This window comes from Prunus persica, chromosome G1 (assembly GCF_000346465.2).
Source record: "Prunus persica cultivar Lovell chromosome G1, Prunus_persica_NCBIv2, whole genome shotgun sequence".
In the NCBI taxonomy this organism is placed as follows: Eukaryota; Viridiplantae; Streptophyta; class Magnoliopsida; order Rosales; family Rosaceae; genus Prunus; species Prunus persica.
Genome location: NC_034009.1, coordinates 36,955,836 through 36,968,446, shown reverse-complemented (window position 1 = coordinate 36,968,446; position 12,611 = coordinate 36,955,836). Strand labels below are relative to the sequence as shown.

The 12,611-nt window shown below is 37.9% G+C and overlaps 2 protein-coding genes across 4 annotated transcripts; one reads left to right on the top strand and one right to left on the bottom strand.

Moving 5' to 3' along the window:
* On the top strand, positions 676-10,419 carry LOC18790308 (kinesin-like protein KIN-4A). 3 transcript variants are annotated; one of them, XM_020564073.1, is made up of 26 exons: positions 676-1,182; positions 1,834-1,980; positions 2,096-2,245; positions 2,354-2,607; positions 2,927-3,114; positions 3,199-3,323; positions 3,455-3,491; positions 4,007-4,098; positions 4,216-4,326; positions 4,556-4,669; positions 4,885-4,978; positions 5,120-5,235; positions 5,333-5,431; positions 5,516-5,626; positions 5,721-5,837; positions 5,943-6,023; positions 6,445-6,516; positions 6,914-7,007; positions 7,264-7,295; positions 7,384-7,481; positions 7,563-7,661; positions 7,834-8,055; positions 8,773-8,935; positions 9,046-9,216; positions 9,310-9,618; positions 9,843-10,419. In XM_020564073.1, the coding sequence occupies exons 1-25, from the start codon at positions 1,066-1,068 to the stop codon at positions 9,520-9,522; spliced, it is 3,117 nt and encodes a 1,038-aa protein (XP_020419662.1). In that variant the 5' UTR covers positions 676-1,065; the 3' UTR covers positions 9,523-9,618; positions 9,843-10,419. The 3 variants fall into 3 exon arrangements, with proteins under 3 accessions (XP_020419662.1, XP_020419658.1, XP_007227060.1); XM_020564069.1 differs by having other exon boundaries at positions 683-1,182; positions 5,105-5,235; XM_007226998.2 differs by having other exon boundaries at positions 686-1,182; positions 5,123-5,235.
* Positions 10,519-12,436, bottom strand: LOC18791540. The gene is made up of 2 exons (XM_020564081.1): positions 12,131-12,436; positions 10,519-11,235 (listed from the first exon to the last, which is right to left on the bottom strand). The coding sequence occupies exons 1-2, from the start codon at positions 12,293-12,295 to the stop codon at positions 10,864-10,866; spliced, it is 537 nt and encodes a 178-aa protein (XP_020419670.1). The 5' UTR covers positions 12,296-12,436; the 3' UTR covers positions 10,519-10,863.

Below are 12,611 nucleotides of genomic sequence, written 5' to 3'. Positions count from 1 at the left end.
TATATTTTGTGGTCCTAACGTGACGCGATGTTACGAGTTCACACAAAATTTGATATGTTATGTTAGATGAGGGTTTGTTTTTCTAACATTTAGAATGTATGTATTTATAATTATACATGTATTATGATTGATTTGATTTGGATGAATTCTTAACGCTGCATTGACATTTCACCTTGTGCTTCCAAAGCACTACCAATTTCTCCAAAACATTATTCTAACAAGAGTTGTTTACGCCAGAGTGACTTGTCCTTGGCATTTCTCTTTTTATTAAATATTTTGCTACCGTTGATCAAACTATAGGCGACTTATCGAAGCATAACTCTTCTTTCTTTTACGAAACCCCAATTAATAAAAGTTACAACACTCTATGTCACGTGGCAGCGTGGCTTGGTGGGCTGTGTCCGTCGCTTTTCCTTACTAAATTCCCGCGCCAAAACGGCACCGTCCGACGCCACAACAACACAAAAGAACAGAAAAGGGCAAGCTTTGTAATAACGCGGACACAAGCATGGGCGAGGTGGACAAATCACAGCTGGACAACTTCCTTTACGGGGGGAGGCAGGGTGAGAGACCGTTGTGAAAGGAGGAAGGGGCATTTTGGGAAAGAGTGACATAAAAGTTTAGAGAAGGGAACTGTGTGTGTTGTGGTGCAGTGAAGCGCAAGGAAAATGATAGTGGTTGTTGTCCCAGCAGTTACCCGCTCATTCCCCCAACTACCCTTCCCTTTCCTTTCTATTTTTACTCTCTCTCTCTCTCTCTCTCTCTCTCTCTCTCTCTCTCAAGACTCTTCACTTCACAGCACAAAAAACACAGAGTCTGACTCTGAATGAAAATCCCAATGAGAGCTGAGTTGAGCTGAGCCTCTTTCTCTCTCTTCCTTCATTCTTTCTTTTCTGGTTGCTGTTGTTGTTCCATCACTTTCCCTGTCTGCAATTCTCTCACTAAATTCACAGACAATGAGAACGGTTTGATCTCTCAAATCTCAAATACACACTCATCTCCTCAGAATTGAATCTTTCTTTTATTTCTCCCTCTCGCTCGCTGTCTTCCCCTGTAGCTGTAGCCATGGAAGCAGGGGAAGATTGCTGTGTGAAAGTAGCGGTCCACATCCGGCCGCTCATCGGAGATGAGAAGCTCCAAGGCTGTAAAGATTGCGTCACTGTCGTCCCCGGCAAGCCTCAGGTACCTCACTCTAAAAAAAAGTCTTACTTTTTTCTCCATGGCCATTCTGGTGCATTCTTTCTCTCTCCTTGTTTGCTTTAATCTAGAGCTAACCCAGCTCCAGTTTTAGCTGACTGAGTAAAAAGAATCAAACTTTTGGGAGATCTGGATCCAAATGTGCTTACTGAGTAAGCCTCAGGATTGCATGCTTCACTTGGCAATTTGATTTTGGATCAGGATTCACATTAGCACCTTAAATTCATGTAATTTGTTTAGTTCCACAATTGGGAATTATTGATTGGCTGATATGGGGAATTATTTGGTCTCGAATTTACGCCGTAGATTTTGACCGGTGACAGATTTTCTGTTCGGCATAGCACCGTCCGGTCCTAATTAAAGGAAAGAAATGGTTTTGGATTATAATTAATAAAAAAGGAATTTTTTTTAATCTTAATTTATTTATTTATTGTTGGTGACATTTCTCATTTGGTAGCTGCAATTTGTGGTGCCTATCACATTCATTGGTTTTCAATTTTGCGTTCCGACGTATTTCATCAAATTCTAAGGTTCTGAACTCACTTGAGAGCAATGCTGACGTGTGCTACGGACCAAATTTGGACCCATGGGGCGTATTTATGTTTAATCTACGTGCTGATTGTGACAATGGTGCAGGTACAAATTGGCACACATTCATTTACTTTCGACAATGTCTACGGGAGTACCGGTTCGCCGTCATCTGCAATGTTTGAAGAATGTGTTGCTCCGCTGGTCGATGGATTGTTTCATGGATATAATGCTACTGTCCTAGCTTATGGTCAGGTACTTATATTTTCCATGGAGAGCTGAGGTTCAATGTCTTGCAGTTTACCGTCTTTTGTTAAGCCTCCCTTTGCAATTTAGTGTCCTAAGGGTTAACATTTTTATTCTACTGCAGACAGGTTCTGGGAAAACATACACCATGGGCACTGGTTTCAGAGATGGTTGCCAAACTGGAATTATCCCTCAAGTTATGAATGTATTATTTAGCAAAATCGAAACTCTAAAGCATCAAACTGAATTCCAGTTGCATGTTTCTTTTATTGAGGTTTGTTATGGTGTTTTATTCTTAATTTTGTTGTTAAAGTTCCATTCTCCATTTTTTTATGTACCACGTTGCATTAGTGAAATCTAACTAGGATATTTTGATGCAAAGATTCTCAAAGAAGAAGTACGAGATTTGCTGGATCCTAGTTTTTTGAGCAAACCAGAAGGGGCAAACGGGCATGTGGGGAAAGTAACAGCCCCTGGAAAGCCACCAATACAAATTCGAGAATCATCAAATGGTGTTATTACACTGGCAGGATCCACTGAACTCAGTGTTAGTACGCTAAAAGAAATGGCTGCTTGCCTGGAACAAGGATCTTTGAGCAGGGCGACAGGGAGTACAAATATGAACAATCAATCAAGGTAACTTATGGGCCTTCCTTTTCCTTTTAAGTTATGTGTATTTTTCCTTAATTATGGAACGTATACAAACTGGTAATATATATTTGCATAGGTGAAAAGACTTATTTCTTGTGAAATTTTTGTAAAATGTGGAAAGACAACGTATGTGCTATATGCCTTTCAATGCTTGAGAAATAATTGGTCCTTTCCAAAATCCTTTCTCGATTTCTTTTGACTTGTTTTGTTAAAATCTTCCTGAGATTCAATTGTCTATCAAGATGGGTTCTGCATTAAGTCCCCGGGGTTTAATGACTTGTTCCTTTTATGCTTATGTCTATAGCCGTTCACATGCCATCTTCACCATCACATTAGAGCAAATGCATAAGGTCAACCCGACATGTTCTGGCAACAACGGGGTTAGCGAGAGTATGAACGAAGAATATCTATGTGCCAAGTTGCATTTGGTAGATCTTGCTGGGTCTGAGCGCGCAAAGAGGACAGGTTCTGATGGTTTGCGTTTTAAGGAAGGTAAATATATTGTTTGTTACTTTTTGTGTCTAAAGCGCATTTATGTAATACATTTTCATGTGGATATACTTTTTTCTTAAACAGGAGTTCATATTAATAAGGGTCTTCTTGCACTTGGTAATGTTATCAGTGCACTTGGTGATGAGAAGAAGCGCAAAGAAGGTGTTCATGTTCCTTATCGAGATAGTAAACTTACTCGGCTTTTGCAGGTTTGATTCCATTCAAAAATTTCTAAAACCTTGTGGTAGAACGTGTGACAAATGTTCTTGACAAAATCATGTGAAAATGTTTAGCAGTGTTTGTTGTTTAATTGTGGTTTGGTGTCTGTTGATTTTTGCAGGACTCACTTGGTGGTAACAGCCGAACTGTTATGATAGGTAACTTTATTAAATTTCTTTTTCCCGTGTTAAAAAATTTGGTGCTTGCTCTAGGCATATTTGATTTTGTTTTGGTATGCCCCATGGAATGTATCTCTTTTTTAGAAGTCACCTGAATGTGATCTTACTAATATCCCTTAGGCCTTTTTTTTTTTTTTTTGAAAAGAAACGATTTGTATTAACACCTGCATCTATAGGCTTAAAACCTTATTTCTTCTTTTCTTCTCAATATTTTATAGTTTGTGCAAGCAATGTCATAAATCTGAGATTATCAAATCTTTGTTTTTCTCGTTTGGTCCTATATATCTAAGTTCTCACATCTGATTGTCAATTCAATTTTCCTTTCTCATCTTGCCACTTATTCATCTCACGTGCTGTTGAAAACCGTTTAGTGTAATGTAGAAAGTTCAATTTTGTTTAATGACAGCAGAAGGGATGTTACAAGAACCCTATCTGCTGATTGCATGATCTGTCTGTCCACTTGATACTATCATGATTTTCCTTATGTCATACAGCCTGCATCAGTCCTGCTGATATCAATGCTGAGGAAACCCTAAACACTTTAAAGTATGCAAATCGTGCTCGCAATATCCAAAATAAGCCTATTGTAAGTTGTTCAGAATAAATTCTTATTCATAATTTTCTTAGTTTTTACCGCTGTAGGTACATATTTCTGCCTTTGTGCCATTGTCATTTATGTAGCTTTTCTGATTTATTGTAACAGGTAAACAGAGATCCCATGTCCAGTGAGATGCTGAAGATGCGCCAACAACTAGAGTATTTGCAAGCTGAACTTTGTTCACGTGGAGGAGGATCTTCTTCTGATGAAATACAGGTATATTAATATTACTCTTCTGTGAATCGTTGTGTCGGAATTCTTCCATCCAGGGTTAGACTTACCCCAGTTGCATCATTGTGTGGCCAGTATGGTGATATTTTATATATAAAAAAAGGAATAAATGATAAAACTGCAATTAATTCTTTAGTACTAGAAGAATAGATTAAATTGTTATTTTCTTTAATATATTTATTTCAATTTCTAAGCGATTTCACGAATTCTGTAGGTTCTCAAGGAAAGGATTACTTGGCTCGAAGCTGCTAATGAGGATCTTTGTCGGGAACTTCATGAATACCGTAGTAAATGCACTGGTGTAGAGCAGTTGGAAAGAGATGGTCACGTATGTGTTACACGCTTTAGTAGAGATTCACGCTGTTCTTTAATCTTATTTCTTTCCAGTACTAATATATATGACTTTGACTTGTACTTGTTTTCGTTTCTTATTTCACTTTGTAATCTATATATTTTTTTGGTTGTGAATTATCGTTAAAGTAGGACTCGGCATATATAATCAGCTAGACAGGTACATTTGTTAATCTAAAACCTCATTTTCAGGTTGGTAGTACGTGCTCTGTAAAAAGTGATGGCCTTAAAAGGGGTTTGCAAAGTATAGAATCAGCTGACTACCAAATGGGTGAAGCAATAACAGGTATCACTTATCTCTGTTTAGGACTTCCTTGACAACATTTTATTTTCTCAATAAAATCAGCTGCAGCTATGTGAGCACCTATAAGCCACATGCATCTTTAGTGTTGGGGAAATTCATATAGTGTAGGATGTCATATTGTAGCAGGTGATTCCCAGGAAATTGATGAGGAAGTAGCAAAAGAGTGGGAGCACAACATTCTGCAAAATACTATGGACAAAGAGTTGCATGAATTGAATAAACGTCTACAGCAGAAGGAGGTATGGTCTGAGTGTGTATATTGTTTGGGATCACATGAAAACATCATTAGTGACTTCTCAGGTATTATGTGTGACTTTACGTTTGACGTCTGTGCAGTCGGAAATGAAGTTTATTGAAGGTTCTGACACTGTGGCACTCAAGCAGCACTTTGGAAAGAAAATCATGGAACTTGAAGATGAGAAAAGAGCTGTGCAGGTTAACTTAGCCTTTGAACTCGTCGGTGTTTTTCTTGGGAGAACTGATATTCACTTGTTGTTCTTTACTTGTTTCATACTGCAGCAAGAGAGGGACCGGTTGCTGGGTGAAGTTGAAAATCTTGCTAATAGTGATGGACAAGCACAGAAATTGCAAGATGTCCATTCCCAGAAGTTAAAGGCACTTGAGGCACAGGTACCATACTTTTCTACTAGAAAGCTGTTTCACTTTGGATAAGCAGGGGACTTGTAATCCAAATGTTTCATCTTTTACAATGTTTACATATCAGATTCTGGATCTTAAGAAGAAACAAGAGAGCCAGGTTCAGCTACTGAAGCAAAAACAAAAAAGTGATGAAGCAGCAAAGCGACTGCAAGATGAAATCCAGTCAATAAAGGCACAAAAGGTTTAGACTCATCATGCTGTTAAAATATCTTCATAGTTTTGTCCTAATAAGGATAATATTTTCTCTGCATCTACTGCTATTATTTAATATTTTTTAAAATTCCAGGTTCAATTGCAACATAGGATAAAACAAGAAGCAGAACAATTTCGGCAGTGGAAAGCCTCTCGAGAGAAGGAATTGCTGCAGGTATTTACTTTTTTCCTTTGTTTCCTTGTCCTGCTAACTTTTGAAGTTATATGGAAGTTCACAAGTCTGAAGCTCCTGCCATTGTTTCATGTCATTTTACATAAAATTAAATAAATATAGTGCAGTGGTGAGAGCCATATCTTTTATGATTTATTATGATTTATTAATCTTTAGCAGGAGTGAGAGCCATTAGGCTTTGTAACAGGAAACAGAGACCGATCACCATTATATTTAGTAGTATATGCATATTTAAATTTTTATGAAGTGTTAGCACTTTAAGTATGTATTTATGCATCAATGCTATAACAGTAGAGGATGGAAATGAGCATTTCCACGTCTTAATTACTTTCTTATCTGAACTGAATTTGATTTCCTGTATTAATTCATGCTCCCTACTTTGGTTTTACTTTCACTATAATAGTTACGGAAAGAGGGCAGGAGAAATGAATATGAAAGGCATAAGCTGCAAGCATTAAATCAACGCCAGAAAATGGTGAGTATATCTCAGTTGCCTATATATTTAGTTGTCCTTTCAAAGATCTCAATGCTAAGTTTGACCAGCAATGTAATTTTCTGATTATTAACTTCTGAGATTCCAACCTGTGACATGTTACTTTCCCTTATTAAGATCAAATCTAATTTGGGAAAATTATCTGAATTGCTATCTTCAAGAAGTTATGGGTGCTTCTCTTTAATGAGAGAGTTACAGTATAATATTGGAGAGTTTTCAAGCTACGTGGGCCCCCTAGAGTTGTGGCATTTTAGCATGCAGAGTTGATTTCCTCTACTTGATATATCTTAATAAACAGAGAAAGTGGGATAAATTCACTAAAACCATGGTTGCAACATAATATAATGGTAGTTGAAGTGAATACTGTCCTTTCTTTCAGGTTCTTCAAAGAAAGACTGAAGAGGCTGCAATGGCTACCAAGAGGCTGAAAGAATTGTTAGAAGCTCGTAAATCTTCTGCTCGTGACAGCTCAGGTATGCTTTGTTTTCTATTATAATATTATAATGTTTGAAGGCTGCACTTCTGGACACCCATTGCATTCATAAATGCATTGGTTCTCTCAGATGAGGTATTGAAAGATTAAATTCACTGTCATATGTAATCACCAAATTTCTAAAATTACCTCAATTGAGAAGAAATGTCTTCTTTATAACATAGGGTCTTCACACTTCACAGCATGGGCCTTCTCCTTTAATATTTATACCTTCTAATTGTGTATACTTTTACCAGCTGTTGCCAACGGAAATGGGACACATTTACAGGTAATGCTCTTTGCTTCCTCTTCTTTCCATATGTTTTATGTTCTTCCCTTTGAATTTTGAATCTTTCTAACTCAAGTTCCACCACTAGAGCAATGAGAAATCCTTACAACGGTGGCTTGATCACGAGCTTGAAGTCATGGTGAATGTGCATGAAGTTCGTCATGAATATGAGAAACAAAGTCAAGTGTATGCATAAATATATGTTCATTTAATACTGAATTGTATATAGTATTGGAGAGTTTATTAATTAAAAGCTGTAATATGCAGACGAGCTGCACTGGCAGAAGAGTTGGCCATGCTGAAGCAATTAAACGAATTCGCTTCAAAGGGCCTTAGTCCTCCAAGAGGAAAGAATGGCTTTGCCAGGTATGTTTCGTATTAAACACTTATATCTACATAATTCTGTCTTCTTCCCCGTTTTATAGTTTGGAATTTGATGAAAAGATTAGCATGAAACAGATGGAATAGTAGAACGTAAATATTTTTTCTGTCTCTCTCTCTCTCTCTGGTGGTTTATTTCTGTATTTTGTTTGTTCAGGGTGTCCTCCATGTCACCAAATGCAAGAATGGCCAGAATATCTTCACTTGAGAACATGCTTAGCATATCATCAAACTCACTTGTAGCGATGGCATCGCAACTTTCGGAGGCAGAAGAACGGGAGCGTGCCTTTACCAACCGTGGACGTTGGAACCAATTGCGCTCAATGGCAGATGCAAAGAACTTGCTTCAATATATGTTCAATTCTCTTGCAGATACAAGGTGTTTTTTTGACCTAGTGTTCTGAATGATTTTATTTTACTTTTTATTTTTGTTATGGTGTTCTATGATGGTTGTGAAAAGTGCAATATGAATATCTACACATTAGTCTGGCATTGTTCAACATTTTTTTTTAATTTTGATGATAAACTAGAAAAAGGTTTAGAAATGTCAAGTTAGGAGGTCTGCAACATATTATGGCGTCTCTCTTTTATGTAAAAAGGAAAAAGAAATATTAGCATGTAATTGGTAAAGATAACTTGGAAGCATGTAGGACTGGATTTAGAAGGGTAGATGATAGACCACAGTGGGAGAGGTGTATATCTGTTCCTCATAATCCATACTTTTACCTGCTCATTGCCTCTCTGATAGAGATCAGAAATTTTTTTAATCTCCAACAAATAATTTAATTTCCAAAAAATAATATTTACATGGTGAACATAAAATAAAAGGGATAGCATTCTCTACAAGGAATGTCAGTTGTATTGCAAAATTAGTTAGCTTATTAATTAATGAACATAAACCATAGATCCACTATCACTATATATTACTACCCAATTTGTCAAATAAATTGATCATGCTGTCATATTTAAGTATACTTTAGAAAATTCACAACTTAATAGATTTTACTACCACGTTGCATATTTCTTGCAAATTATCGTGTGAGTGATATTTAAATTCTGCAGTTGAAATTCTAAGTATCATTTCACATGCTGACAGGTGCCAATTATGGGAGAAAGAAATGGAAATGGATGAAATGAAAGAGCATCTCAAAGAACTCGTAGGTTTGTTGCGGCAGAGTGAGACACGAAGAAAGGAAGTTGAGAAGGAACTAAAATTGAGAGAGCAAGCTGTTGCAACTGCATTGGCAACATCAGCCTCGGTGAGAATATTAGTCATTATGTGATATTTCTTCTAATGCTTCTTCTCATACTCTTCTTAAGCTTGGCTCAAGTATGTGAAGGATTGTTTTTATGTCTTTATGTCTTTTAGGCCGACCACCATCAGGGGAACTCGCACAATTCACTGAAACACTGTGCTGATGACACGAGTGGTCCCTTGTCCCCAATCTCTGTGCCAGCACAAAAACAGCTGAAATATACAGCAGGAATTGTTAACGGCTCTGTCAGAGAATCGATAGCTTTCATAGATCAGACACGAAAGGTCAATTTCATCCTCCTTTCAATTATAGAATTGGGCCCTGTTTTCTGTTTTCAGCTAAGAAAACTAAGAAAACGGGATTTGCTGTTAGTGCAGATGGTACCCATCGGGCAGTTGCCAACAAAAAAACTAGCAGTTATAGGACAGGCTGGGAAGCTATGGAGGTGGAAGAGGAGTCATCACCAGTGGTTAGTACAATTCAAATGGAAATGGCAGAAGCCTTGGAGACTCTCAGAATGGATTAGGCACAGTGATGAAACAATCATGAGGGCCAAACCTCGTTTACAAGCTCGGTCAGATGTGATGTGATGTTCTGCAGTCACCAGCCTTTTGTTGCCCAAATTTCATCTTTGACCTAAGTATCATCCCAACGCATGGCATGGGAAAACAGATAATCAAGTGCAGGTACCATAAAATTACGATTAAGAATCTCATATGTATCAAATAATATCTCCAGTTACACAACTGACAAAAATGTAGAAATATGTACTTTGTAGCAGTAAGATCTCTGAAGTGTATTTGGCACTTCGAGAATCTCGTAAGTGCCTAGTACATGACTGCGGATCAGTTCGTTCAACAGGATAGTTCAGCACAGTGATTGACCTACTTTGACTTTTAAAATAATGCAGTGTGCTATAAGTAGCTGTTGAGGATCTTTGCTACGGTCATGGATGAGTTTATTTTGGAAAGCATAGGTTTGTTATCGAAAATTTTGCAATGGTTACTGCACTCGGAGCATCTTGTAAAGCTGTGTTGATGCTGCCGATGATATACTGCTAGCTAGAAGACGACACCAACGGTGCAAAACTGCAAGTGGTGGTATACTGGTGAAAGAAGAAATCGAGCCATCTGATGTTATAGTACATTTCTGTTAATAACAACACAACATGAGAGGAAATCCTTCAAGTTACAGAAATATGTATAAAGGGGTCTGCGTTTTTTTCCTTTTCCAGGACAAATTTGTAACTTTTTGGGCTTAGCCTTTAGAATGTTTATTGTGTGTACGCACAACATTTGACACCATGTAGCATTTTCTGTTGCATCACAGTTTTCGACGAAAGGGAAATTCTTTTGTAGATTCTTTTTTTCTTTTTTTTTCTTTGTGCAAGCCTTATAGTCGTTCTATTGGAAAGATTGCTTCTTGTATGCCTATTTGTAATAAAAAGGTATTGAATCAAACTAGAGGCTCCTCTGCCATTTTCTTAATTTTATTTTCCTTTTCATTTATATTCTCGACACATGCATGCAATCATACTTTGGCGGCCTTGATTAGAACACCATTTATATACAAAAAGAAAACAGAAGTATGCAACATCATCTGTCCAATTTGTTCATTAACTATTTCCTTGTGAAAATGTGTGATTGCTACAAGTATTACATGATTCCAAACTAATCATACTAGGGAACAAATTTTATCAATATACTCCAATCCAACTGAAACAAGATCTTCATATCCTAAACCAAAATATTCATATGTTCTGCTTCCTATGAGTCAATATCTAACAATGCGGCCATTAGAGAAGCTGGAATCAAGAGCAACTAGAATCTGCATCAGGAGCATCGCAGATGCATATCAACAGAGGCACATATCATATGCATCTATAGGAGCATCGCAGAAGAGGGCTTATATTCACTCCATGCATGTGCACATTAAGTTTGGCCACACCAATATGCATAGTGCTCGTCTTTGCGATGATTACTAACAAGACCTCCACACTGTAAACAAATGAAGCTACTCCCATCTGAAAATGCATCCAATACAATCTGCATCCTGCCACTTTCCGCTAGTATAGAAGTTCCTTCAGCATCAGGTCCAAGTCCAACTGACGGGCCACCCTCGTCACCTGCTGCTGGTTCAGTTTTGGAAGGATGGACTTCAGCAATTGCACACTCAGCAAACAAAGAAGCTAGTTGATCAACAGCAGAGCTTTCTTGCAATCTACTTCTGTACAGCTCACGAGCACGATGTAAGGACTCAAATACAGCCTCATCCCCACCTCTTGTTCTCATTGCCATAACAACCTGTTCCAAATACTAAATTAGTATGTGACGAAGGTTCTCCATGGACAGCTTCCTCTTGATTCTTAAGGCTTCCAACAACGTACATATGTCATCTCCTCATAGCAGCTCAATGCTTTTATTATGAATGCAGCAGTGTCTCCATATAGGCACACAACAAAAAGTACCCAAGGATCGCATCTGGACAGGGCTTTACCAGACCAAAGCCCCACGCAAGATTAGATGAATAAGCAAATGATAACCCTAAACTCTCAGGAGAACCTTCGGAGAGCGTCATGCATCTTAGAGGGGTTTTGGACCAAAGATTGAGCTTCTTAGAAAAAAAGTTCAATTTCACAGTTGGTTTTCATCAGTAAAAAGTGTTCAAATTGTTGCCAATCAATTTACACTAAAAGCTCCAATCCAAATCTTTTCTTCCAAATGCATGACTACAAATGCAACATTAAATTTAGGGTTTGCCTCACATTTGGGAATTGGGATGACAACCCCCCAAACTCCATAACTATCCTAGTTTCCAACACTGCCATTTTGCCAGTTGTTCAGTACTATAGGGATGGATGGTTAGGCACTGGAAATAAGAAGTAAGATAATTCTCTTTTCCTATCTAACCATTTAAGGCAGCCACTCGTGTTGAGTTTTGAAAATCCAATAGGAAGAACCAATGTTGTCAACAACCAGTCACTTTTAGCAAAACAGTACAAACCCTAAGAAGACCAACCAAAAGAAAGAGATTCTTTTTCAATAAAGAGTAGCACTTCAGTGATTTGAGATGCTAAAAACTCACAAAATTAAAAATTAAATCAATGCCATTCCATTTCTATGGACAATACAAATCAAACCGAAGAAAAATTGAAGGTGATGAAGGAGAAAATAAAAACTTGATGAAGTTAAAGATTACCGCTTGGAGGGCCTGCGATGGCTTGCCTTGATTGAGGAGCTGGCGAGCCAATGCGAGAAAGTCCCTTAAGACGTCGCCTTGGCCGGCGTCGGACGGCAGCTCCGGCTGCCCAATCGCCGTCGTCTCCATCTCCATCATCTCCGCGTCCGTACGGTCCATGTTCATGTTGTCATTCTCTGTTCTCTTAATGATGCTTGTACGCCGATTGCAGATTTTCTTTTTGATATATTTTTGGTAAAAAATGAAGAACCTCTGAAAACTGGACGATTCTAGCAAATTCTTCACGTTACGGTAGGCTTCATCGCCATGTCTCAGTGATTGATGTTTTGATGTTATGGGCTTCAGTTCAGCTCATTCTTTTCCAGGCCTCTTTACATTTTGGGCTTCTTTCGCTGGATGACCCATATAACAGCTTCCAGTCCAGTACACATTTTTCAACAATCATGTAGATCAGTTTTCTTTCTTTAAATTTTTCTTTTTT

What these genes read in the sequence shown, in the direction of transcription:
- LOC18791540 (XM_020564081.1), bottom strand. Translation starts at nt 12,295, where the DNA reads ATGAACATGGACCGTACGGACGCGGAGATGATGGAGATGGAGACGACG. An exon ending in CATCGCAGGCCCTCCAAGCG is followed by an intron (nt 11,236 to 12,130) that starts GTAATCTTTAAC and finishes TATTTGGAACAG; the next exon opens with GTTGTTATGGCAATGAGAAC.
- LOC18790308 (XM_020564069.1), top strand. Translation starts at nt 1,066, where the DNA reads ATGGAAGCAGGGGAAGATTGCTGTGTGAAAGTAGCGGTCCACATCCGG. An exon ending in AATTCTCTTGCAGATACAAG is followed by an intron (nt 8,056 to 8,772) that starts GTGTTTTTTTGA and finishes ACATGCTGACAG; the next exon opens with GTGCCAATTATGGGAGAAAG. An exon ending in CATTGGCAACATCAGCCTCG is followed by an intron (nt 8,936 to 9,045) that starts GTGAGAATATTA and finishes TATGTCTTTTAG; the next exon opens with GCCGACCACCATCAGGGGAA.